The sequence below is a fragment of the Meriones unguiculatus genome, chromosome 1 (genome assembly GCF_030254825.1).
Source record: "Meriones unguiculatus strain TT.TT164.6M chromosome 1, Bangor_MerUng_6.1, whole genome shotgun sequence".
NCBI classification, from domain to species: Eukaryota; Metazoa; Chordata; class Mammalia; order Rodentia; family Muridae; genus Meriones; species Meriones unguiculatus.
The window spans coordinates 154708470-154734341 of record NC_083349.1 but is presented as its reverse complement, the minus strand read 5'-3'; the positions used below and the strand labels follow the sequence as shown (position 1 = coordinate 154734341).

Sequence of the window (25872 nt, the reverse complement as noted above, 5' to 3'; positions counted from 1 at the left end):
GCTGGGCCCCTTAAGCTGGGCCTGGCTTGAAGCAGCCCTCTTTGAAATGGAGTTTGTCTCAGCTTGAAAGTTTGTGTTTGGAAGGGGCTGGTCTCTGAGGTGAGTGGTGGGCGGCATTGAACTTCTTCCTCAGGTCCCCCAGGTCACACTGTCCCACACACTTTCCCCCCTTCTCCACACCTCCCTTGTCACTTGGAGGACACGCCAGGTCTTGGTGTGTGCCGCTGTAGACAGGTCGTTATTGCCTGAGAAAAGTCACCTGGCCTCTGTAACATAAATGGATCTGCTAAACATTTATTCCACAGTTAACGTGGGATTTAGTGGGATATGAGTATACAAGTTCTACAGAAGAGGCAAAGGTAAGACACTTCAGAATAAGGCTTGACAGTATTTTGTTTTTAATTGTGTATACACACGTGCGTCTCTGAGAGGCTATGTGCATGTGAGTGCGAGTGCCCAGGGAGGCTGGTAGCCTCGCCTCCTCCGGGGCTAGGTTACAGGGGGTTGTGGGGACTGAGAGCTGAACTCGGGTTCTTTAGAAGAGCGGTGGGCACTCCTAACCGTTGAGTCATTTCTCCAGCCCCTTTAAAAAAAAATGCTCTTGTGCCTCCTCGATGTGACGTTCAAGCAGTGTCTGACTTACTGTGGGCCATCTCTCCTGATGCTGGAAAGGCGACCCGTCACCTCTGCACATACTAATGACATGCTTGCTGACGGCAGCATAGATGTGTGGAGATGGTTCCTGCAGGGAATGAGCGGTTGGCTTGGGTGTCTTGGGGCTTCAGGGCAGGAACAGGTTTCCGTGTTTTTGGTGTTTTTTTGTTTGTTTGTTTGTTTGTTTTCTTGTTTGTTTGTTTTTACCCATGTCAGTTTAGGACAAAAGTGATATGTATCCCCCCTCCCTTTTTTCCCCCTCCTTTTTTTCTCTTTTAAAGATGTACATACACCTCCAATATTCACAGTTACCACCAGCCACCTTAAATCAATAAAACGCTGAAAGTCCAGGCTTTCAGCTCTGCTGGCCACAATTCAGGCTATAGTAATTATTTCCATAGTTACAGTAGTTTCTATCCAGGGCTGGTTAGCACTGAGAACTGGGAGCACATTCATGAAGGAGTGGCTTCGCTCTGCCCTCCAAGGTCAGCTGCAGCCAGGTGGCGAGACCCTCCCCCTGTCAGCTGCAGACCCTCCCCTGTGTGAGTGCTCTATCCACGGAAGCCTTTTCAGGCCATTTTTCTCTCATTTGGTAGGCAGACCAGCATGGTGTCTGTGACATGCCGGAGTATAGCTCCTGGGCCCTTTTCAAAATGTACTTTCCATTTTTAGGATGTTCAGCCCACGGGAATCTCCTAGGAGCTGTCCCTAGAGAGGGATAAACAGAAGGGCCCAGGTAGAACTGGCACAGAGAGGCCCTTCTGGACAAGGTCATCAAAGCCCGCTTGGCCAGTCTCGCTGCTGAAATAGCTTTTGTCAACCAGGTTTGGGGCTAGCCTGGTTTTGCTCTGAAGTGAGTGGGCTTGCTCACATCCCTCCCGCCTGGTGTCATCCTCACTGTTAACTCCTTTGAAAGTGTTCTGTGAACTGTCAAGTTCCTCTTCTAGCCAACTCCTCATTCCCAGGTCTTTGCAGACAGCTCCTGAAATGAGATACATTTTTTTTTTTAACATACTTTGTCTTGCTTGGCTGACCACCAGTCTGCCCAGCTCTTGTTTACCACAGGCACCACACAGCAGGCTTCTGCTCTTGTCTTCCAGGCCTCACGGGCTGTGCTGTCCTTTCTGTTTCTTCCCTCTTTTCCTCCATCACGTCAGAATAGGCCAAGCAAGACAAGGATGGTGGGTAGAAAGCAAGTCTTACAGGCTTTCCCAGGAGCCTGTGAGGAAGGAGGCACCTCCTGCTTCACAGCGGCTGCTCTGCACAGTTAGGACAGCCTTGGGTGCTGCAGCTCAGGAGGGGTGCAGGAGTGCGGCTGTGAGGCAAGCCTCTTATTTCCTGAAGGGCTCTGGAACCACGTTTCTTGTTAGCCAGTCTCCTCTATCGGGGGGCGGGGGGGGGGGGGCTTGTGGAAGGAGTGTTTCTCTGGTAAGGTTTGTTTTCCTAGAAACACCAGACAACACACACACACACACACACACACACACACACACCCCTTGAGTATCTCTGACATTATTTTCATTGCTCATGCTGGAGATGTGGGAAAAAGCTGAAAGATTTAAGGACAGACATACCGGGAATGTACTTTTTTAGAACTATGTGGAATTATGGGCACTGGAGAATTAAGGGTATGAGGTCCAGGGCTGTTACTGTTTCAGAATTACATAAATAGATTTACACACGATCCTGGGAAATAAAGAGCAGGGAAGTAGGAATAGGTGTAAACGGTCCACTCTGAAATACATATCTTCTTTGTTCTGAGTTAAAAAATGAGATTTTCCAAAATGTGAAGTTTCTTACATTTTCTCCAAAGTAAATTCCAGGGATTCGGAGGGAAAAAAATGAAATAAATACACATATTTATATTCCGGTGACATTTACTCAGTGACTAAGATCGTTTTATTAGTTTAGGAGCTCAGAGCAGGGATTTTCATAAAGGATGCTCATAAAATGAACAGGTTTTTGTAGTACTGAGGTGGTTTGTGTGTGTATACACCCACTCACAAGGATGCAGATGCCAGAGAGCAGTGTCGTGTCTCCATGCATTGCCCTCCACCCTGTTTCTACTCTCTCCGTGAATGTGGATTGGCTAAAATGTCTGGCCAGCGAGACCCACCTGACTCTGCGTCTACCGAACTGGGATTACAGGCCAGCTCCCTGGGTCAGGCTCTCATGTGGATGGTGGGGATGTGAAGTCAGGTCCTGATGCTGTCTGACAAGCCCTTTGCTGACAGAGCCATCTCCCTAGCTCAGGGTTAGTCCTTTTTTATTTTAAGGCAATAATTACTGGAATTTACTTGGAGTGTTTTCACTTCCTTTTATGGAGGAAGGTATCTGCTGACTATCATGGAGGTGATATTTCTCTCTTCCTTCCTTTCTTCCATCCTTTTTCTTTCTTTCCTTCTTTCTCTTTCTTTCTTTCTTTCTTCTTTCTTTCTTTCTTCTTTCTTTCTTTCTTTCTTCCTTTCTTCCTTCTCTTCCTTCCTTCCTTCCTTCCTTCCTTCCTCCTTCCTTTCTTCCTTCCTTTCTTCCTTTCTTTTTTGACAAATTAAGCAAAAAGGGATACAGGCGTTTGAATGTGAAATGTCCTCATAGGTATCTGAACATTTGGTTCCCCAGCAGATGTAAATTATTTGAAAGGGTCAGGAGCATTTGGGAGTAAGTGAGTAGCATAGCCCTTGCTTCCTGACTGTGGACACTATTACCACAGCCTCAGTGTTTCTGCCACCAGCCGATCCCCAGCATGACGGAAACTGCACCACTGAATTGTAAGCTGGAATAAATTCTTCCTTAAATTCTTTTTTTTTGTGGTTGTTGGATATTCTGTCACAGCAATAAAGGAATAATTCAAGAAGCATTCACTCTGACAGTGTCTGGTAAATAAGGAATGGACTGTTGTTACCGCACTGAATATGAGGTCTATGGTGACTATCAACCTGACACAACCCAGAACCATAGTAAGCAATTAATGGGGTCAGGCTGCCTGTGGGAGACTGTCTTGATTGTTAACTGACCTAGCTCACTGTGGGTGTCCCCATCCCCTAGTGCAGGTCCTGCTCTGGGTGGGAGTAAAGAAAGCTGATCGAGCAGCTGCAGGCAGCACTGGTGCATTTGTTCTTCCCGAGCTCTTGACTGTAGGCGTGGCGTGACCAGCAGTCCCTACCACTGTGACTTCCCTGCAGTCATGGACTGTGGCCTAAAAGTGTAAGCCCAAAGTCCTTTTCTCCGCCGAGATGCTTGCTGTAGGGATACTTTTATCACAGCAGCAGAAATGAAACAAGAACATGTGCTGTATGGAAAAAGTTTATATTTTTTTATATTTAAGGTCTCCCTGTACTAGATGCTGGATGAGTACCAGCTACATGCCCGCATAGAACTTATATTTCAGTCTTTGCTAACATCATTTAGCAAACAGCAGTATTATTTCAGGGCAGTTGTCAGTGTAGCCTTCCCTGATCCTAAGTCCTAGGAGAAGGAAAACTGTAGTTTCAGTGTGGATTGTTAGCTAGCTGAAAAATCCTAGCTAAGTGCAGCTCTGCAAGCCTTGATGTGCTGAGCTGCTTTCCGTTGTTCCTGCAGACCTCACTGATTTCATCATCTTACGTTCATGTGGGTGTGTGCATATGTGGGTGCAGGTGAACATGCGTGCATACGTGATTGTGCATGTAAAGACCATGGGTTGACATTGAATGTTTTCATCAAGAGCTCTCCATTGTATTTTTGGAGACAGAGTCTCTCACTGAATCTGGGGGGTTGGGGTGGGGGGAGGTCGTGAATTTGGTCAGGCGGTCTGTCCATCAAGAGTTCCAGGGGAACCGGCCGTGGTGGCATGCTCCTGTAATCCCAGCATTGGGAGAGGCAGAGGCAGGTGGATCTCTGCGAGTTCAAGGCCAGACTATTTAAAAAAGCGAGTGAGGGATAGCCAAGGCTACACAGAGACACTGTGTCTTGGGGGGAAGAAAGAGGGGGAGGTGCTCAGGGGTCTGCCTGTCTCTGTTCTCCAGCACTGGGGGGAACCACATCTTGTTCTTCACCTGGGAGCTGGCACCCTAATGTCCTCATACTTGTGTTGCAGATATTCACCTGACTGAACCGTCTCCCCAGTTCCCTGCGATCGAATTGTGAACATGAATTTTACGGTTAAAATTTCATAATAAGTCAGATGTAAATTTTGCTGAGCACTTGCTCTGTACAGGAGTCCTGCGTAGCCCTTTCTTATTTGGTGGTCACAGCAGCCTAAAGTAGTAGTTGTGATGATTTGCATTTTCTGTTAGGTAAAATCCTTAAGTCTGGTGTTCCAGCAGTCACAGCCAGTGGCGTGTCGGGCCAGGCCTCTGACGTTAAGAAGCAGCTTTGCCAAAACAAAGCTCAAAGCGTGTTGACCCTTGGATGTTATCCTCTGTCTTCATCTTTCTCATCCTGGTGTTTTGTGTGACAGGATTGGTCTTTTTCCTCTTCAGTCACTTTGTCCTAGTGTCTTTTTTTGTCCAAGACTGACCTGGTTTCCGGTTGGATGAGTCACCACAGTGTCTTTCTACTTCCTAAGAGTAGTGCATGTCATAGAGCTCCTCTATCACTCTGAGAGGTAACCCTTGCTGGCTCACATTCCTGCTCGTGGGCCAGCTTGCGGGGTTGGCTGGGCTACTGTCTGTCTTGTGCTACCTGTCCTGAATCTATAGTGTTCCCCTTATCCGACAGAGCTCAGCAGTTCACAGTCTACCGTCCTCAGTGTTCACCTGGACAGAGCGCGAGGCCTTCCCCTTTGCCTGGGCTGAGAGATAACCCATTTCTAATTAGAACCTGTCTTCGGCATTCTCATCTTAAAATTCTTACATTTCACATCTTGCAGACATAATCCTCGGAAGGGCTGGATACAAGTGTGTGATACAGAACAGGTTTTCAAAGAGCACTCTGTGAAACCCTGGGAGATTTCCAGGTTCTAAACACCATCCCAGCAATCCTATGCGCTTGTCCTGCACGTTGACATTTGTACTGGGTTGCAGAAGCAATGCTGCAGTGCCACTGCCGGGACCCTAGTGGGGGGCCAGAGTGCTGTACTTGCCAATGCTCAGTTTATTCTGCAGCCACTGTAGAAAATGAAATTTAAACGCGCATTTCACTTAAGAACATAGTTGACGCAGTGTAAATGGCTAATGTTGTCAAATCTCAAGATCAAGCACCATTTAGTGTCTTACGTCCAGGAAGAACTGCCTCTGCCTGGAAGTGGAGGAAGACATGTATGCACCTGAGATTTAACAAGCTTATTTTAAAGGGGACACTTAAAAAAAAAAAAAAGATGCTTTTGTTTTATGGGTATGAGTGTTTGTCTGTATGTATACTATATGCACCATGTGTGTGCAGTACCCATGGAGGCCAGAAGAGGGCGTGGGATCCTCTGGAGCTGCCATGTGGGTGCTGGGACTCTCCAACTCACGTCTTCGGCAAGAGCGGCAAGTGCTCTTCAGCCCGAGCCACCTCTCCAGCCCTGAACGTTTCATTTTTGTAGAGGAACAGCTGACACGCAGTGGCTTTTCCATCGTTAGTATTTGGTCAATGTCTTCTCAAAAATGAGTTAACAGGGACTTGTCATTTTAGGTGGAACAGGGGATCTGTTCTAATTTCCCTTTTGTTACTGAGATAAACTTCCTTACAAAGAAATTTAGGGAAGATAAGTTTTAGCTCACGATTGCAGGCTGCAGGGGTGTTCTCCCAGTTCTATTTTGCTGTGAAAATATTGTCCAAGTCATGTGAAAAGGCTCCTGTAGATGCTTGGTGTGGGCTCCGCTGGTGTGGTTTTCCTACTCCCTGACCCTCAGACAAGCTGCCCTGGATTGTCTGTAGTTGATACAAGGAGAAACATTGGCCTGGCTCAGTCCTGTGCACTGTGTTTCCCATGCAAGGCAGATCCCCCTCAGCAGTTTCGAGTTTGTTGTATCACCGCGACTCCAAACGGCAGCCCTCTCTCTGCCAGTAGCTCCTGGACCTCCGAAGCCTCAGGCTCCTCTATCAGAGCACTGGCACTCCAGCAGGATCTAGGTAGCTGTGCAGGGTGTTCACCAGAAGCAAATCCTGCTATATTGAGGGCAAGGACTGGCTGCTTATTTCTTTGTTTTCAGCCCCGTCGCGTTGTTCTTGAACGTGTTCAGCAGTTTGATTCACGCTGATAATCCCTCAGACACATTTCAAAGTAGGCCCAGCTGAGTTAAACTTCAGATCAGTTTCAAGTTATTTATCACACATTTCACTTCCTCAGAATTAAAACAGGCATCATTGTATTGGTTTCATGTGTTTTGGAGTAGATGGCTTGGCCCGTGGAATAGGATTTAAGTTTGATGCCAGTTTGGAAGACCATGCCTTTATGGGGCTGAGACCCTTGGAAGCTTCATTCATTACTCCCCACACTAAATCCTGTGTTTTGTTTCCGTCATGTTTCCCAGAGGGTGAGGAAGCCTGTCCCATGGTGCATTTCCTCTTAGGGAATGCATGTCATGTGCATGTTATATGTTATGCACAGGTGTGTTGTGCAACGGGTTGTGTGGTGCAGAGCTGTGCATTTTGAGCAGGTGTGTTGTCCGTAGGTGTGTGTTTTGAGCGTGTGTGCTCTGCACAGGCGTGTGTTGTGAGCAGCTGTACTCAGGCGTGTGCTGTGCACAGTTGTGTGTCGTGAACAGGTGTGTTGTGTGTGAGCAGACGTTTTGTGTGCAGGGGTGTAAGTCTCAGGTGCCTGCAATGTGACTCGGCGCATCCTTTTCTCCTGCTTTGTTTTTGGGCTTTGCAGTTCCCTTTCAGCCAGTGTTTTCATTTCTGTGAGTGGGGCATTCTGTACCTCGGGGAAACCTCCAGTCCTGCCTGAACCAGGCCAGGTCACTAGGTTCCCCTGGGAGGCTTTGGCATACTCAGCAAGTTCTTCGTCCTTGAGGTAGAAGCTGCAGAGTTGGTTCTGGTGTCCGACATGTCTGTTTTAAAGTTAGAGGAGGATCTGGTGGTGAAACTGTTTTAGATGTATGGGAAGCTTTAGATGATATGCAACTCTCAGGAAGCTTGGCACTGTGGTGACAACTGCCAGTTGTCTTGCTGTCAGTGGCATCTTTGAGGAATGGTCCTCGGGCCTGCAGAACCCAGGGTCACCCGAGTAAGCTGCAGAGGGGACAGCAAGCAACCCCACATTCTAGGAAGCTGCAGGGTGCAAGGAGTTACCCGGAACACTCGAAGGCTGGTCAGAGAGGTCTGCTAACACTTTCTTCAGACCGTGTGGTGCTGAGAGTGTCGAGAACACTGCTTTATTCTCTGTGTAGTCAGAGAAGACCTGGGTAGCAGAAACCCACAAGCACACAGCCTGTCCTCCAAGGCAGCGGTGTTTCAGGAGGGCAGTGGAGGCATCACCCTACGTTAAGCACGGCCAATCCAAGACGTGGGCTGGTGACGGTAATTGGTACATGTTGTGTGCCTCCAAGCTTAGGCTGCTGTGGTGGCTGCTGGAGGCGGGTGTGCAAGGGAGGGAGGCACTCTGGAGTAGGTAAACCTAAGCAGGAGTAAACATACTGAGGATGTAAAGCAGTTGGAGGGAGGATGTGAAGCGGGTAGTACTGAGAGGATGAAGGTGTTTATCACAGGATGCAGGGATGCTGGGGGAGTCAGTGAGACTACTGACAGCCAGAGGAGGGGCCTAAGGAGACAGCCTTGAAACCAAAGTCTGACCTTGAAGTGATAGGCCAGGAAGTTATGTATGCAAGAGGTGGCATGTGAAAAGGAACCTAAGGACAGGAAATTTCCAGTGCCCCCCATCGTGTGTGTGTGTGTGGGGGGGACTTCTGAGCCTTCTCAGTTGGCATGGTGATGAGTCCACCAGTTGCCACAGGAACGGAGCTGCAGAGCTGCTTACAGCCCCTTGCCCTGCCTTCTTCCTCCCCAAGAAAGCTGGTTTCATTTCAACTCTAACTCATTTTTTTCCCCCAACAATGAGACCCTTTATTATCTCTACCGTTAGAGAGAAAAAGTCTTGGTCAGGTGGCATCACCTACACGCCTGAAGAACAGTGACCCGGAAAGGGCCCATACAGAACTGTGAAGGGAAGTGTGTTTCCAGTGTCTCCAAAGAAAGCCTGAAGCGCCCGAGCTTGGGAGGGGGAGTGAAAGTGGGAGGATCCTGTGGCTTGTGGGCTCTGGGAGGCAGAGGAATGGCTCTGTGTGGAATGAGTTGTCCCTGTTGAATTGCAGAGCACAGTACTGGAGACCCTTGTCTCCCAGGCAGGGGTGCTGGATGCTACATGGGCCTTCCTTGGGCCACCTCGGCATAGGCCTGGTGCCCCATGCTAACCTCGGCCTGCTTCCCGGTGCTTTGGCGCTGTCTCCAAACCCCTCAACAGAGGGTCTGGTTTACAAGACGTTAGGTAACTATAAGTCACCTACTTAGACAAGGGGCCCTTGTATGGAAGTAGTCCTTACAAAGCCTGTCCATGCAGCCATGCTGTACAGAGACTGCTGAGCCAGCAAGCCACGAGAGGCCCTTGATCTCTCCACTCTGGCAGGGTTGTTGGTCCCTGGGTCTGAGCCAGGCCTTGCAGGAGCCTTCTGGGTGGTAGCTGTGTCTGGAAGGCTTTTGCGGCTTCTTGAAGCTCCTGCTCCCCTTAAGTTAGTGCCAGCAAAGAAAACAACATTCTGCTCAGGCTGTGTGTCTTCTTCCAAGCTCTCATCTCACATACCCTTGGTCTGCTGTTTTGCTTAAAAAAAAAGAAAAAGAAGAAGAATGAATTCTTGCTACAGAGGTTCCCTGTGCAAGGTGATGGACTAAAATGGACAAGGACTAGGAGGAGGTGACAGAACCCCAAGACATTTGCTGTCTGACCTAGGAATCCGACAAGACCTCAAGACACGAGCCTCTGCACTTTTCCTGGTGCTGTGTTGGGCCTGCTTCCTTAGGTAGGGCCAGTGCTGGGATAGCCCAGCTGTCTCTTGCTGGAGATAGACCTACCAGGGCCTGTTCATCTGCAGGACCTCTTCTCCCATCTGTGGACCTTCTTTCCTTTAGCACTCAGAACTCTGGCAGCCATGAGAATGTCTGTCAATGAATGTATGAACCATGAATGGAGGTGAAAGATGTCTTGAGTGACCAATGGACACGTAGCTGGGCACAGGGTTCGTGTGTGTGTGTGTGTGTGTGTGTGTGTGTGTCTGTGTGTCCATGTGTGGATTCACTAGTTCTTTCATGGAGGACCACAGAGTAAAAGGCAGTGTATCTTTGGTGTTCTCTGAGCACAGATTTCTCTAAGGACCGCTCATCTGTGGCTTGGAGCACTTGTGCCCTCTTTGCCTTGGCCAGCCACAGAAAAGATAGAGAAAAATGTTGTTATGAATGTTGTCTGTGGCTATGCAGGCTTCATTGTGAGAGCTATATTAAAAGTTCACATATTCTCTCTCCCCTTATAAACACTTGTATATACATGTGTGCCTTTATTGTCCTCAAAACTCGGTCTCTTAGTCGCTCCTAGACAATAGCCTGGGAAGTTGTTGCATGATGCCCAACACCACTCCTGACCCCGCACAATTTTAAGAAAACACCACACTTTGATCAGAGCGGGGAGCTTTTGACTCTGCCCAACACTCCTGCCCCACCCCACACTCAGTACCGAGCCTGCAAGGCAGGGGTGGGCAGTGGTACTTTGTGGTTTATTTTCCTCTGATGTGCCCCAGTGTCCCTCTAGCTTTGGGATCCTTAACATTCATTGCACGTTGGAGTCATTTTGAGAGCTTTATAAAAGCTGTTCGCCTGGCTCGCCTGCTGATGCGTGCCTAAAAGCCCGGCTGAGTAAGACCTATCAAATAAAAAGTAGTTTAAGAAGAAATAGATATAGCTCAGTCAGTGGTGGAATGCTTCCTGGTATGTACAAGACACCGAGTTCTGTTCTCAGCAACACACACACACACACACACACACACATGCGCATGTACACACACAATATAGTTACTTGGGCTCTATCCTGTGGAAGGATTTAAAATGTACCCCAGATCTCTAATATGCAGCCAAGCCTGTGCCTTGTTCCCCTCTAGTTTGACATCCATATGCAGGTATAAAACCAGGTCAAGATTTGACTTTAGATCAGAGCCGTATAGAATCCCCATTTTAGCGTTCAGATTTATAGGTGTAAAAGATGAGGCCCAGAAAGGGGCCCCACTTCTCTTCTTTTCATGCAGTGATTGTGTGTTTCTTGAAGGAGAAGCCTCAGGCATGAGGACCATAGTTTTAGACTTGTCTTTCATGCTTGGTGTATAATCGTTTCTAAGGTGAAAGTCCCAGCTAGATTTCTTTATTCTAAACTTACAAGGTTCATACTTCAGCAGTGGAAACCATGACTTTATCTTTCTGGGTCAGGCTTGCCAATCTCACCTGTGAGGCCCAGTGACTCAGGAGAGGGCTGCATACCTATCTTTGGCCCTTGGGGTCATGAGTCACTAGTGGCTCCGGTCTTGTGCAAAACTTAGGAAGAAATTTCAGATGCCTGGTTTGAAGCAATTGCTGAAAATTGTTCTTTTTTATTTTTCAAATGGAATTGTTGCTCAGGAAGGATTTTAATAAATAATAATGTGACTCCCCGGAGTAAACTGAAAAACGAACAAACATGCAGAGCTTTAGTCTTGGTGTCCTCACAGAGGTCTGTCAGAGCAGGAAAGGAAAGTGGCCGATCTGCCAGAGTTCCCAGAGTATGCGCTGTCAGTGGCCCTGAAGTGTGAGCTCATGTTTGGTAGCCGTGGGTCCAAGGGTAATGTGGAGTTAAACTGAACAAGAAGTACACTAGTGTGTGTGTGTGTGGGGGGGGAGCAGATAAAGGAGCTGAATGGCCATTGCTTGGCTGAGGACCAAGCCCAGGCTCCTGGTTTCATGGCAATGTGAGACTCAGAAGCCTCACGGGGAGCCCGAGCACTCTGTGTCTCAGCCTGGGACATTCTCTTGCTGACACATGGTCCGGCACAGCGGCCACGTCTTTTCTGGCATATATTTTGGGAGAGACAGCTGCTCTTCTCGCTTTTCTTTTCCTGGCCTGCTCCACTCCCTCCTTTCCGTCCTCTCCACCTTGACCATTTCAAACTCCGTGCCACTTTTCAGTCCCACAGAAGGCTGTGGGTGCTGCTGCCAGCTGACGGCTTCGTGCCTTCATTCAGCAGGTCTTCGGAGACTCATGGGTCAAGCCCGGTGGGTGGCTGGATTTGCGACCGTTCTGAGAAGTAGCTCTGGAATTTTATGAATGAAATAGGGGCACTCACACCGCAAGTTGCCATGTGGGGGACATGAGTCATGCAGGAAGCAGGGGCACGTGATTGGCACTAACACACACATCATTTTCTTTCTGCCAGCTCCTCCCCCTGCCTGCTACAGCCCCAGCAGTCTTGTGCAGATCGTAGAAGACCCCACCTACTTCTACCCAGACTTGCAGCTCTATTCTGGGAGGCATGAGGCATCGACTTTGACAGCGGAGGCAAGCGGAGGCCTAAGGGGGAAGGGTGGTAAGTTCTCTTACTATCAGTGTGTTGGGGACACAGGGTATCAAAGTTGCATCTCTTCTGGATTAAGTAACCCTCTGTACCTCTGACTTCGCTTTCCACCATTCTGGTTACATAAGGTCAATGGCAACCTGAAAATATTAATTGAAAAGTGCTAGAAGTAAACAGTTCATAACGCCTTTTTCTTTCTTTTATTTTTTCCTCTCTTTTTTTTGGAGACAGGGTTTCTCTGTGTGGCCTTGGCTGGACTCTCTTTGTAGACCAGGCTGGCCTTGAACTCACAGAGATCCACCTGCCTCTGCCTTCCTGAGTGCTGGGATTACAGACGTGTGCTACCTCCCCCAGCCAGTTCGTAAGTCTTAAATATTGTCACTGCTGTATGTTGTTATAAAGGGTCTATTTTAATATTGGCTCTTACTGATAATTTCATGTTATATGTAATATGTGTTAATTTTATACACACACACACACACACACACATACACACAAACCACATGGTTAGCACTGTCCTTGGCTTCAGAATTCCACAGAAGGTCTTGGAATATATCTCTGAGGGTGAAGGAGGGGTGGCTGTCATTCAGACATTTCTCTATTCTCTAGTAGCCTTAACTCACCAGGCTAAGCTAAGAATCTTCTCACGCTAGGAGATTTGCTTTAATTCTTGTTTGTACCATGATGTTAATAAGACCATGTGAAGCTGGGAAAAATAGTTCAGTTGGTAAGTACTTGTCATCCGAGCACTAGGACCCGAGCTTGGCTCCCAGAATGTAAAGAAACTGGGTCTGGTGGTGCATGCTTGTCCCTCCAACACTGGTGAGGTGGATGGAGAGAGGCAGGTCCCTGGAACTCACTGGTGTAGTTATCATCCCCCAGGTCCCAGAGAGAGACTGTGTCTCAAAAGAACAAGGTGACCTTCTTCCCCACCCCCAAGGCTCAGAGAGCATTGTGGGAGAGAGGGCAGAAAGAACATAAGAGCTGGAGAATGGGAAGGAGGGCCATGAGATGCTGTTTTTAAGACATGGCTGGTGCATACTTGAGCTCCCAGCAGCTGTGGGAACCCGCACAAGACTAAGGCACCAAGATGAGTCAGTACCCCAGCTGGCAGCACCGGGTGCAGTAGGTTACAAACAGATTTTGAAAAATTAAAGGGAGAAGAAAGAAAAGAAAGGGAGAGGATGATGGTGGGAGAGCACGAATGGGTGGGGCCTGGGGAGACTAGGAGTGGGGAGGATCAAGGTACATTATTTACATGTGTGGAGTTGCCAGAGAACCAAAAAAAAGGACATTCTATTAGGAAAAATACAATACCTGGAGTTGTGGCCTGCGCACACACAGGCTCACTCAAACTGACACGCATATTCACCCTCCCCTCTGTGAAAAAGACGATTTTGTTCCACGGTATGACGTGACTTCCTCTAGGAAAATCTTGCCGTCATGGTACTCAGACGCTTCAGAATTACATCGTCTGAACCCATGTTATTCTCTGCTCAAATGCTAAATACGTTCTCCTGCCTTTTCTCAAATTCTGTGCCTCTTTTCCCCTTCTCTACTTTCTTTTTTCTTTCTTTCTTTTTTTTTTTTTTTTTTTTTTTTTGCAAATAAGTCAGAACATCAAAAGAAATTCAGAACCTTAATAAAGGACTTCCTCCTTTCAAACAGCTTTTCAGGGTTGATGTCCAAGGGTAATGGAGAGAGGTGAAGCCACTTCAGAAGGGGTGCCAGGGCTCCTGTCAATTGTATTCTCCCCTTTCCAATGTAAAGGAATTTAGTAGTTTTCCTGCCTTTTGAGACCCAGTCCTTTGATTATCCAGCCACATAAATGATTTTTTCCCCTACTGAAATAGTATTTTTATTTTAGTCTTGTCTAAACTTTAAAAATTCTTATTTGAAGACACTTGTTCCCTTAAGTCTTACAGATCTGTGACTTTGAGGATAAATGGCTTGTTCCATTTAGGCCCATAACTCCAACCCTGAACAGTGTCCTGTATGGTAGAAGGTTCACAGTACATACTCGTTAGCGAATGAGATGGCCAGTGAAACCCACACTGGACTGTCTTTCTTTGGGGATGTTCGCTGGTTATTACAATTGTTATTGCTTCGTTTCCTTGAGTGTCTCTCTGTAACCCTGGCTAGCTTGGAGCTCACTGTATAGACCATACTGGTCTCTGGTACAGGGAAAGATGCAATCTATATTTTATGGATTGGAGGCAGAGGAGGTCAGAAGCAAGAGGCTTTGGGGCTGTTTGGAAACTCTCAGCAACTGGTTAGCAGAACCTGCATCTGGGAATGGGGAGCATGTGGGAGAGAAGTGGATGGAAGAGCAGTTTGGCATAGAAACTGGGGCTTGCTTTGACTTCTTACTGTCACCCAGTGTGAGACTTCTTAGTAATCGTCAAGAAACCAGCAAGACACAGAATACAGGGGTTGGGGAGGGAAGGAAGATGCTGGCTGTTAAGTACCAGCAACTACCATTACAGAGGTGAGGCTGTGTCTCAGGAGTTGAAGACAAGGCTGGAAATTTTGGTCAATGGAAGCAAAAGCGGCCTCAGGAAGAGCTTGGGGAATACAGAGTAGAAGGGGGCAGTAGAGCAAATGGACCCAAGAAGGAGGGTACTGACGCTGTGGTCTAGGTGCTAAACTGGAAGAACATTTTAAACAGAGAGTAAACAACAAGGTTGAATGTTCTAGGAAGGTTACATGTGTAACATGAGAGCTAGAAAATTCAGGTTGGATTTGGTTACCAATCAGTGTGCGGTATTTGGAACATGGGAATAGCCAGTGTGGGTTGCTTTCTGAGGACAGCTCCGAGAGGGAAAGGAGAAATGGAGGGCCATCGTAGGAGATCTGGCAGAGGGCTGTTGGTGGCTTCTTTGTGATTTATATTTTTGGTTTGTTTGTTTTTATAATGGGAAAACTTAATGTCAGTTTTTGCCACAGTAGTTCTGTTAGGAAAGGGAGATGTGGAAAGGTAGATCAAGTCACAGAGGAGGCAGGAAAGGGATGGGAGAGGAGAGCAGCTTGACATCTGAGAAACATGCCATTGAGGCACTGCAGGATGGGGGCAGTGGTGGCACCTTTGGAACCTCGTCTTTACATGATGCTCTGACGAGGTCAAACGGTGTCTCCTGGGAACAGCCTGTTAGCTTGGTTCCTGTTTGTCTTTCAGTAGAGGACCCTCTCTCCAACTTCCACTCCCCGAGCTTCCTGAGGACGCCAGAGGTGGAAATGAGAGGTTCTGAGGATGTGGCAGCTGGAACAGTGTTACAGCGGCTGATCCAGGAACAACTGCGCTATGGCACCCCGACTGAGAACATGAACCTGCTGGCCATTCAGCACCAGGCCACAGGCAGTGCGGGGCCAGCCCACACCACCAACAACTTTTCTTCCACGGAAACCCTCACTCAAGAAGACCCACAAATGGTCTACCAGTCGGCCCGCCAAGAACCGCAGGGTCAAGAGCACCAGGGGGACAACACGGTGATGGAGAAGCAGGTCCGGTCCACACAGCCTCAACAGAACAACGAGGAACTGCCCACGTACGAGGAGGCCAAGGCCCAGTCGCAGTTCTTCAGGGGACAGCAGCAGCAGCAGCAGCCACAGCAGCCACAGGGGCAGCAGCAGCAGCAGCAGCCACAGCAGCAGCAGGGACAAGGGCCCCTCAGCCACACTTACTACATGGCTGGAGGTACCAGCCAGAAGTCCCGCACAGAGGGGAGGCCAACGGTGAACCGGGCCAACAGTGGACAGGCACATAAGGATGAGGCCCTGAAAGAGCTGAAGCAGGGCCACGTCCGATCCCTCAGTGAGAGGATCATGCAGCTGTCACTGGAGAGGAATGGGGCTAAACAACACCTCCCCAGCTCGGGAAATGGAAAGAGCTTCAAAGCTGGGGCCGGGCCGTCCCCAGCCCAGCCTGCCTGCAAAGCGCTGGACCCCCGCGGCCCTCCACCTGAATACCCCTTCAAGGCCAAACCAATGATGTCCCCAGGCAGCAAGAACCAAGATCATGGACTCTACTACAGTGACCAGCACCCTGGGGTACACCACGAGATGGTCAAACCTTACCCGGCGCCTCAGCCTGCGAGAACAGAAGTGGCCGTCCTGAGGTATCAGCCGCCCCCGGAGTATGGGGTCACCAGGTAATGATCAGCTCATCGTCGCAAAGCTCAGCCGTGTATTTGTAGCTTTGTGAGGCATGTTAGCTTTTCATCAAAACTTTGTCTTGACCGTAGTATTGAGTAAGCCATCTGGGGGGCTCAGGCACGTGGAAGAAGCGGGCTTGAAACTTCTTCCATTCTTAGCAGAGGGCAGAATGAGTAAGGGTGTTGATTCCTGAGAAGTGTTACTACCGTGTCTGTGTGTCTGTGTGTAAGTAAGTATATGGTGTGCGGTGTGTGTGTGAATGTGGTTTCACATGTTTAGGTGCATGTAAAAGCCACAGGAAAAAATTGACTGTCATGAGTGTTCTTCCTCTGGTACCACCTGCCTTTTTCGGTTGCCTTTTAGGGTCTGTCCAGACCTTACCAATTAGGCCAGGCTGGCTGGCTAGGGAGTCCGGGGACCTGCCCGTCCCTGCCTCCCCAGCACAAGTGTGTGCCATCACAGTAGCTTTCTTGATGCGGGCTCTGAGTACTGAGCTGGGCTCCCTGTGTTTGTAAGGCAAGCACTTCACTGACAGAGCCATCTCTCCAGCCACAGTTGCTTCTCAGTCCTTTTCTGTTGTACTAACAGAGCCATTTCCTCTCTCTCCCCCTTCTCTTCCCCCTCCTTCGCTTCCTTTCTTTATAGCGACGGGGTCTTACTAGGTAGAGGTAGGCTATGGTGGTCTTCAACCCTGTGGTCTTGCCTCTGTCTCTCAGAGCTGGGATTACAGGCATGCAGTGCTAAACCTGACTTCGTTATAAAATTCAATAATGCCTTCTTCTGGCCTGCTGAAATTCATGGTGGCTGCGTGCATAAGCACACACACACACACACACACATTTTTTAAAAAGAAGAAATACTTTGGATGCTAGAATGGAGGCATTAACAAGACCATGGCAGTCTTCCGTCTCACCTCCTTATTCAGTAGATGTGAAGCTAAAGAGTGGAGATTTGAACAAGTGTCCAGAGCTTGCAGCGGAGGCAGCAGAACCTAGCGTCTGGCACCCAGCTTCTCACTTTTTGGTTCTAATTTGTCTTACTGTCTTATAGTGTAAGTGTGTCCTCCGGTTGATGGGTGGGTTCAGCATTTCTTCATATGTGTGCCCTCTGTGCAGCCTTGGTCCACAAATGCAAGTATGGTCCCTTCCCCAAAGGTCCTTGAAGCACTATCTTTGGGGATGCCAGTATCAGAACACAATCACTGGCATTCAGTGTGATGTTCAAGGTAGAAATATGCAGAACACACTAGCTGATTGGATAATAGAAAGGTGCAAAGTCAAGGCTTCTCAAGCTGCCTCTGCCCTACCTCATCTACAGAGAGAGAGTCCCAGGACAGCCAGGGCTACACAGAGAAACCCTGTCTCAAAAAAAAAAAAAAACAAAAAACAAAAAAAAAAAAAAACAAAAACCAAACAAACAGGAAAGCTTCCCAGAGGAGGCGACATTGACTGAGGTCGCAAAGGACTAATAAAAGTTGTAGGCAGTGGTAGAAAGGCCGTCTCCAGAGGCAGGAAAGCCATAAGAAGTGGTCTGGAATGAAGGGTCTGCAATGGTGTAGAGGTCAGGTGGATGACGTGACAGAGGATGTGTTCCAGCGGGGAAGTTGTGGGCAATGTTGGAGATCTCTAGAGTGTAGCAGGGAGAAGTATGGTATTTCAGACAGAGACTGCGTGGTGGTGTTTATTGAGGAGATTCAGGGGTGGTGTGGGACGGTTAGACTGGGAGACTGGGCACCTGTGAGGCCTTTCTGGGAAGTAAGTATTTGGTAGTTCAGAAAACTGGTGAGGGAGTCCAGGTAGAGATGGCAAGAGTAGAAGGGAGGCAGGGAAGTAGAACTGGGAGGATTTGGGGATTGCTTAGACCGCTGAGGAGCAGGGCCCATGTTTGGACGTGCGGCCTCTGGGGAGAATGTGGGTGTGGCCAGTGCTGGAGGGCACTGGGCTTGTGCATGAAGACAGGTGCCACCTGCTATTATTGGATGTGTCGTCACAGAGTGTTTGTCTGTGACTGACTGAGCTAGAGCTCCCGATGTGACCCCAGCGGCTAGGTGCAGTGTCCACTGTTCACCTTCTGGGAAGGTTCTTGATGATAGGAGGAACAGTTTATTTTGGCCCGTGGTTTGAGAGCATCTGTCGTGGCTGGAAAGGCATAATGGAGTTTGGGGGTGGTGGGCATGGCCGAACCTTACTCTTACATCTCTGTGTGTGAGGACGAAGAGGCCGTACAGGGATGCCAGCATGCTGCTGATTTTCTACTTGAATCCCTTTCTTTTACTCAGTCTGGGATGCGGTGCTGCTCCCCTTCGGTGGGTCTGCCCTCTGCTGTTCACCGACATGCGCAGGGGTGTGTCTCATAGTCTAAACCCCGTCTAGCTGAAGATGAACTGTCACTCGTGGTGCGGAACAGTTCCGGGGCAGCCTGGCCAGCACTGAGCCATCATGAGCAGCGGAACGCCCTGCAATCTCCCCAGCAAGGGTTAAACCTGAGTGTGCACCAGCACCCAGGAGCTCTCTTCTCTTTTTACCAAAGAAGAACTTTCACGTCAAAAGCTGTCATGCCTCTGGTGTTTGTATCACATTGTTACTTCATAGATCACCCCAAACACTTCTCTCAGCGGCAATTCCTAATGATAATGGAAAATCTTTCCACGTGAGGTTTCCTTCCTCCTTACTGGCTTACAGCGTTATGGTTTTGTTTTTTTTTTTTTTTTTTTGTATGTTTATTTGTGTTTTGCCTGTATGTGTGTCTACTCACTGCTTGAGTGTTTGATGCTCCTGGAGGCCAGAAGAGGGTGTCAGGTTCTGCAGAACTGGGGTTATAGACAGTTGGAAGCCACCATGTGGGTGCTGGGGATTGAACCCTGGCCCTCTGAAAGAACAGCCAGTACGCTTTCGGTGCCATCTCTGGCAGCACATAAGCCGGACCTGTTTGTGTCTTGGCAATAAGCCATGACCTGAGGTGGGGCAGTGCGGGAGCAGAGCGCTTCCTAGAGGTCTCTGTGGTGACTTATGGATAGCACTGTTCGTCTCCAAGCTCTGAGGTCAGAAAAAGACATTTCCAAGGGATCGGAGTGCTCTGCTAAGCTTGGCACTGGAACTTCCATGCCACATCAGAGTATCGAAGAAGATGTAACAGACTGGCCAGTGTGACTGGCTCTAGGGCTATAAGGCTGCTTTGTGAACTCAGGCATGGCAAGCCAGCCAGGCTCTGGCAGTGCAGCCTTTGACCAGCTGGTGAACAAACGTGTCTTTACACGTGCTCCAGACATGTTTAGCAGACCCGAAGTCTAGGGTTTGAACCTGAGACTCAGTAGTGTGCAGCATTATGTATCACCTGACAGACAAGCAATACTCCTTGGAATCTCACCGGGCGTTCCCTCCTCCGATGCGTAAGGTGTTGTATGTTTGCCACTGATGGTGATGATTTTAGGACACTGCAGGCTGCTGAGTGTATGCCCTGCCCATGGCAACGGACTCCTGGATCACGATAGGCCCTGACTGAGGTCCCTCCACCATCTTCTTGCCTGATGCTGCAAGAGGCCATGCTTGGGACCTAACAGCTACCCAGCAGCTTGACCCATCACGTTTTGAGACTTGGCCCTTTCTTGCCTGGAGACAAATCTGAAGAGTGTGTGCTAGACGTTGAGGGAAGAGTGAGAGTCAGAATCCCAGTCGCTCAGAGCTCTTCCCCTGCTCTGGTACACAGAAGGGGAAGTTTCTGGGGGTTGATGCTGTCCCCTTTAACTCCTGTGTAAACTGCCAAGAGCAGCCCCTGGCCCAAGTATAGTCCTGCCGTGCTGTGGCCCCTCTGTGGCCACAAGGTGGAAAACACTGAGAACAGGAGTGCTGGGCCCAGGGCTGCTCCAAGGCTGAGGTTCTGTTCCTTCTCTTGCTCCAGTTTGCTTTTTCTTCTCCTGGAAGTGAAAGTGGGTCACAGTGAGGACAAGATGAGACTTAGGCTGCCCTTGTTGAGGACAGTGCCTCCCTCCACCCCCAAAGCAAACATTCAGGGGTTAATTCTGACTCACTCAGTGGTGACTTGGCTTATGTAGTGCGTGCTGCTAATAGAAATGAAGACATGAATGAATTCCAGGGGTGGCTGGATTTTTCTACCGGAACAATTTGGAGCTTATTAGTCAAGATGCAATTTTTTGTTTTCCAAAGAACTGTCAATGTCAGAAATTAAAATTAAAAACTAGAGCTGCTAAAAATTACATACTAATCTTCCATTTCCCAATAAACCACTATCATTGTAAAACATGGGATTTACTAGCTAGATGTAATCAGTCTTGAAAATATTTTTGTTCCTATTTTTTATATACTTTAATCTGGATCAAGCATGACATAAGACTAAAATCCGTTTTCTCTAATATCTGTTTGTTTTCCATTACAAATGTGTTCTGTCACCTCACTGGTGATCATGGAGCACTGTAGCAGGAAGGCAGAATTCTCCCAAGGACTTACTGTATGCAGACACTTAGTGTGGGCTATGTTCCTTAACGTTTAAACAGTTTTAAGAAATGGGGACTCGGGGATCGGGAGATGGCTCAGTGGCCAACAGCACTGGCTGCTCTTGCAAAAGAGAACCCCAGTTCCATTCCTGGCACCTGTGTGTTGGCTCACAACTGTCTGTAACTCCAGTTCCAGGAGATTTAGCACTTTCTTTTGGCCTTGTGGGCCCTGTGTGCGCATGGTGCACAGACATGCATGCAGGCAAAGCACCCGTACACATAAAATAAAAAAGAAATAAATCTTAGAAAAAAGGTGTATTATTTTAAAAGCCCATTTTTAGGGCTGGAGAGATGGCTCAGAGATTAAGAGCACTAGCTGCTCTTCCAGAGGTCCTGAGTTCAATTCCAAGCAACCACATGGTAGCTCACAACCATCTGTAATGATACCTAGTGCCCTCTTCTGGTGTGCAGGTGTACATGCACACAGAACATTGTAAGCACAGTAAATACATTTGAGAGAGAGAGGAAAGAGGGAGACCCTTTTTTTGGCCAACAGTTTGGAGTTGCAGGGACCCAGCCAAAGCCCCTTGCTGCACACGGCCCCCTTCCCCTCCCCCGGTTAAACACTTAGTGACCATATATGCGATGGAAACACACTAAGTTTTCACTTGACCTAACTTACTGGTGAGTCTGTAATTAGTTTATAGAATCTCACCAGACTCCTCTCCTCCCCAAGATATCCTGGAAGACGATGGAAGCAAACTTAACTTTGCAGGGCACTTCAGGCTGTTAGCTTCCAGGAGTGTCTAACTTCTTGATATGAAAACATGTTAGCTATAAAAATTCACATTCAGGAACTACACAGTACAGTTACAGGGAGGCAAAAAAAAAAAAGAAAAAGAAAAGAAAAGAAAGAAAGAAAGAAGAAAGAAAATTAAGCAAAAGCCTCATTGTTTTAAGGAAGCTTATGCTTTTGTGTTGGTCTTCCCATTTGACCCAGGTTGGACAAACAGCTGTAGCAATGCCTGCTCTCATTTGAGGTGGGGGTTTTCCTCTAGATTCTTTAACAGACTGCCTGTCACAGAATTCGGTTGGCACATACTTTAGACTAATGTATGTTTTGGAAAGAACCACCCTAGGAAGAGATAGGAGCAACTGTTGGTGCAGGAACTCCGAGGACCTTTCTCTGTTCTCTGCCTGCTGAGCCTGGGGTTGACTTCATCACGGCCCAGTTATGCCTGTTCAGCAGATAGAGTGGTGCATGTGTGTTGATGTTCTGCTCATCAATGGCTGTCATAGCTTGAGTTTTGGTAGATACCTGGAAAGCAGGGAATGGTGGTGTTTGGTCTCATGCTTCTGTCTCAGGCTGCTGAAAGCTCTGCTTCCTTTGCCCGGGGCTGGCTGCTGGCTTCTTGTCAGAGGCAGGATATCACTCCCCTTTCCTGCTCTTCAGTTCAGTGAATACACAGTGAATGTCCTGGGCTGTGACTGGGAAAAGCTGTACTATGACCAAAGTGTACAGTAACTGTAGTCCCTATCAAGGCTAGGTTTATGTCAACTTGATAGAAGCTAGAGTCATCTGAGAGGAGGGAACCTCACTTAAGAAAACGCCTCCGTAAGATCTGGCAGGAGGCAAGCCTGTAGAGCATTTTCTCAATTAGTTGACTGATGTGGGAGGGCCCGGCCCATTGTGGGTGGGGCCATCCCTGTGCTGGTGTTCCTGGGTTCTGTAAGAACGCTTGCTGAGCAAGCCATGGGAAGCAAAGCCAACACGCCTCTGTGGCCTCAGCATCAGCCCTCCAGGGTCCTGCCCTGTGTGACTTCCTGGCTTAACTGCTTCTGACAAGAACTGTTATCTTGAACTATGAGCAAAATAAACCCTTTCCTCCCCAAGTTGCGTTTGGTCATGGTGTTTCCTCACAGCACCCTAACTAAGACAGCCACTTTCTGGGAGCCTGGCAAATGGCATTCCGGGGAGGAGGGAGAGTCAAGTGGGAGTAAAGCTCAGGACCACACGTGACAAATGAACAATTACGACAGTGTATCCAGAGGACAGTTGAGCAGGAGCGTGCACAGAGGCATGCAGAGATGGTGGGTGTGACTGTGCCAGTGCCATGGCTGGAAACTGACGTATTATGTGAAGGTAGGGAGATCCTTATTGTGAGTTAGAAATAGCTGGAAGAGGGGGGACAGTTTGGGGAGTGCGCGCTTCTGAAATGGTGAATTAGGATTTGTGCTATATGTAACGAAAATGAGCCAATACTGGCATCAATGGCTAACCCAGACCCTTGGCTGCTTGGTTAGAACACATTTCCCTTAGTGAAAATGAGGCCATGTAGCCTCATTTAAGTTCAACTGTATAGGTCCAGCTAATTGTCGGGACTCAGTAGTGTCCTCCAGACTTGGTGGTGCACACCTATAATTTTAGCCCTTTGAGGTGGAGGCAGGAGGCTCAGTAATTCAGCTAAGGTCATCCTTGGGTTACCTAGCAAGTTTGAGGTTAGCCAGGGTTACATTATATTTAAAAAAAAAAAGTCAGCAATGCCCACAGCATTTAGGCTGAATTCTGGCTGGATAGGCTAAGCTATAGTGCCTCCTGTGTCCTGAGAAATAACTGCGGGGAATTTAAGTGTGGGAATTTAAAAAGTCAGGGTCAAGTTCAGGTCACTTTCCCAGGAAACCTGAGACAACCCCAGCTGCAACATACAGCAGAACTATGTCTTTAAACAGAGGGCTGTCATACCCACCCACATAGCAGGAATTCTGAGTTCAGTAACTCAGGAGTCAGGCTTTCATTTGAGCATTTATGAGACCTGTAGTTGTTTGCAGGACCAAAGGGTACAGGTGGGGACCTCTACTCCTTCAGTTTGCAGAACCTCAGTTTTCTTTCTTACTAGAGAGTTCTTGTCATGTTGCCCAGCTTGGCCTTGAACTCCTGGGCTCAAGCAATCCTGCCTCAGCCAGCCAGATTATATGTGTGTGTATACACACATCTGTATACATATATACTAATACATAAATCTACAGACATATATTTGTATATGTATATACACACACATATATATTTTACTAGTTCATTCCCCAAAGAAAGAAAATATTGTTTTTTCTAGTTTCCTTTTCAAACACAACTTGTATTAGCACTCTTTTCACTATCTTGCTTTAAAGATCAGAAAGTTTTAAGAAAATACTGTGAGTTGCAAGGCTCTATAAAAAGTATGATTTTTTTTCCTTTTCCATGGCCTTTTATTATTTCATCTCATTGTTTCTTTTTCTTAATTACTCAATAACAGTGCTGATTATTTTGTTCGTCTTTGCTAATTTTTACATAATATGTATGTATTATTACTTAGATAATAATTGCATAAGCTATTTTCTCTTCTCCCTGACCAGATACCTGAGAAAAAGACACTTAGGAAAAGAAGGGTTACTTTGACTCCTGGTTTAAGAAGGGTACATCACAGTGGGCGAGGCTTGGCTTCCAGAGTGTGGGTAGGCACACTGTCTGCCCTCAGGAAGCAGAGGGAGATGGACACCGGTGCCCAGCTGCCTGCCTTTTATGCTGCACACATTCAGGGTGGGTCTCACTTTAAACCACTCTGAACATCCTCATAGACACGTGCAAAGTTGTGTCTCCTAGGTGACTCCAAATCCAGTCAGGTTGACAATGAAGATGAACCATATATGAATTAAAACAACAACAACAACAAAAACTAGTGACATATATCCAATAAAAATAGCAAAAAATAAAAGAAAAAAGAAACAAAGAGCAAATTAGTTTCACTAACTCGAGACGGTCACCTTTATTGTCTTCAGTCGATGAAAGCCAGCATGGGCTATTCAGTTTGCATCTGTCTCATAACAAACAAAACCCAACCAGAGTCCCAAGAGCACTCCTGAAAAATTTTTTAAAAGTTGCATAAAAGTTTGTTGTGCTGGCTTATTAATACGTATACACAAAACTTGTTTCAGTTTTTTATTTCTGTTAATGCTTATGTTGGAAAACACATATTTGGATTTTTTAAACTTTCTTTTTTGTAAATTATTTAGTGTCAGTGTTCCTCTATTTTTTCCACTAATTTTTATCTCTTGTTCTATTTCACAACGTGTTTGTCAGTGAGACAAACCATTTTTTGTAACAGCTGACCTATAGATACACGCAGAGTTTAGTGCACGGAATGTAAGCATGTGATTCTTGTTCGCCTGTTTGTGGTCGGAGGCCACATGGGGACAGCAGGGCATTTACCTAAGTTCTCTGATATCACTCAATTCTGGAACTGGCTTCCAAGGAGAGACTGTTCGTTATATGTGCTGTTTGGCCCTATAGCTGTACTGGGCAGAGCCAGTGAAATGGCTTGGCATAGAAAAACACTAGCCACCAAGCCTACCAACCTGAGTTTGATCACAAGGATCCACTTGGTGGAAGCTTAGAGCTATATCTTCAAGTTATCATCTGACTTCTGCACATGTGCCATGATGGACATACACATACATATATCCACATACACACATACATACACACATGCACATACATACACATGTACAACATATACATACGTATAGATGCACACATAGGTACATACATACATACATAGACACATATACATAATAAAAATGTAATAGGAGCTGGGTGGTAGTGGCACATGCCTTTAATCCCAGCACTTGGGAGGCAGAGGCAGGCGGATCTCTGTGAGTTTGAGTTCAAGGCAAACCTGGTCTACCAAGTGAGTTCCAGAACAGCCAGGGCTAACAGTGAAACCTTGTCTCAAAAAACAAAAACAAAAACAAAACAAAAAAGCAAAACCAAACAAACAAACAAAAAAAGCAAACCAAAAAAAAAAAAATAATAGAAATACTGTATGGACGTGTATGTCATGTAAAACTTTTCAGCAGCCATTCTCATAATAGATTTTTTGTTTGTTTGTTTTAAAACTATTAATTTGAGCTTATACTAGTTTGTGATATACTGGAATTCTACAGCTTGAGAGTATTCATCAGGTTTCTTTTGTGGCTAAGAAGGACTATTTAATTGAACTAATTTGTTTTAAGAAACTAGGGTTTGTAATTTGGAGGCTAGTCATCTTTTCAATAGGAGGTGTTCATATATTCTGCTTTGGACAATTATTATTATTA

At 47.3% G+C, this 25872-nt stretch overlaps 1 protein-coding gene across 9 annotated transcripts in view; it reads left to right on the top strand.

Annotated features, from left to right (window-relative positions):
• Nucleotides 1-25872, top strand: part of Amotl1 (angiomotin like 1) — a 113447-nt gene that overhangs the window by 55262 nt on the left and 32313 nt on the right. For 8 of the 9 annotated variants that reach the window (XM_060369456.1, XM_060369445.1, XM_060369468.1 and 5 more), the window contains 2 exons: nt 12003-12152; nt 15316-16288. In XM_060369456.1, the coding sequence (XP_060225439.1) occupies nt 12003-12152; nt 15316-16288 (1123 nt within the window). The remainder of the gene's footprint in view (nt 1-12002; nt 12153-15315; nt 16289-25872) is intronic. The other variant, XM_060369452.1, reaches the window with a different exon arrangement.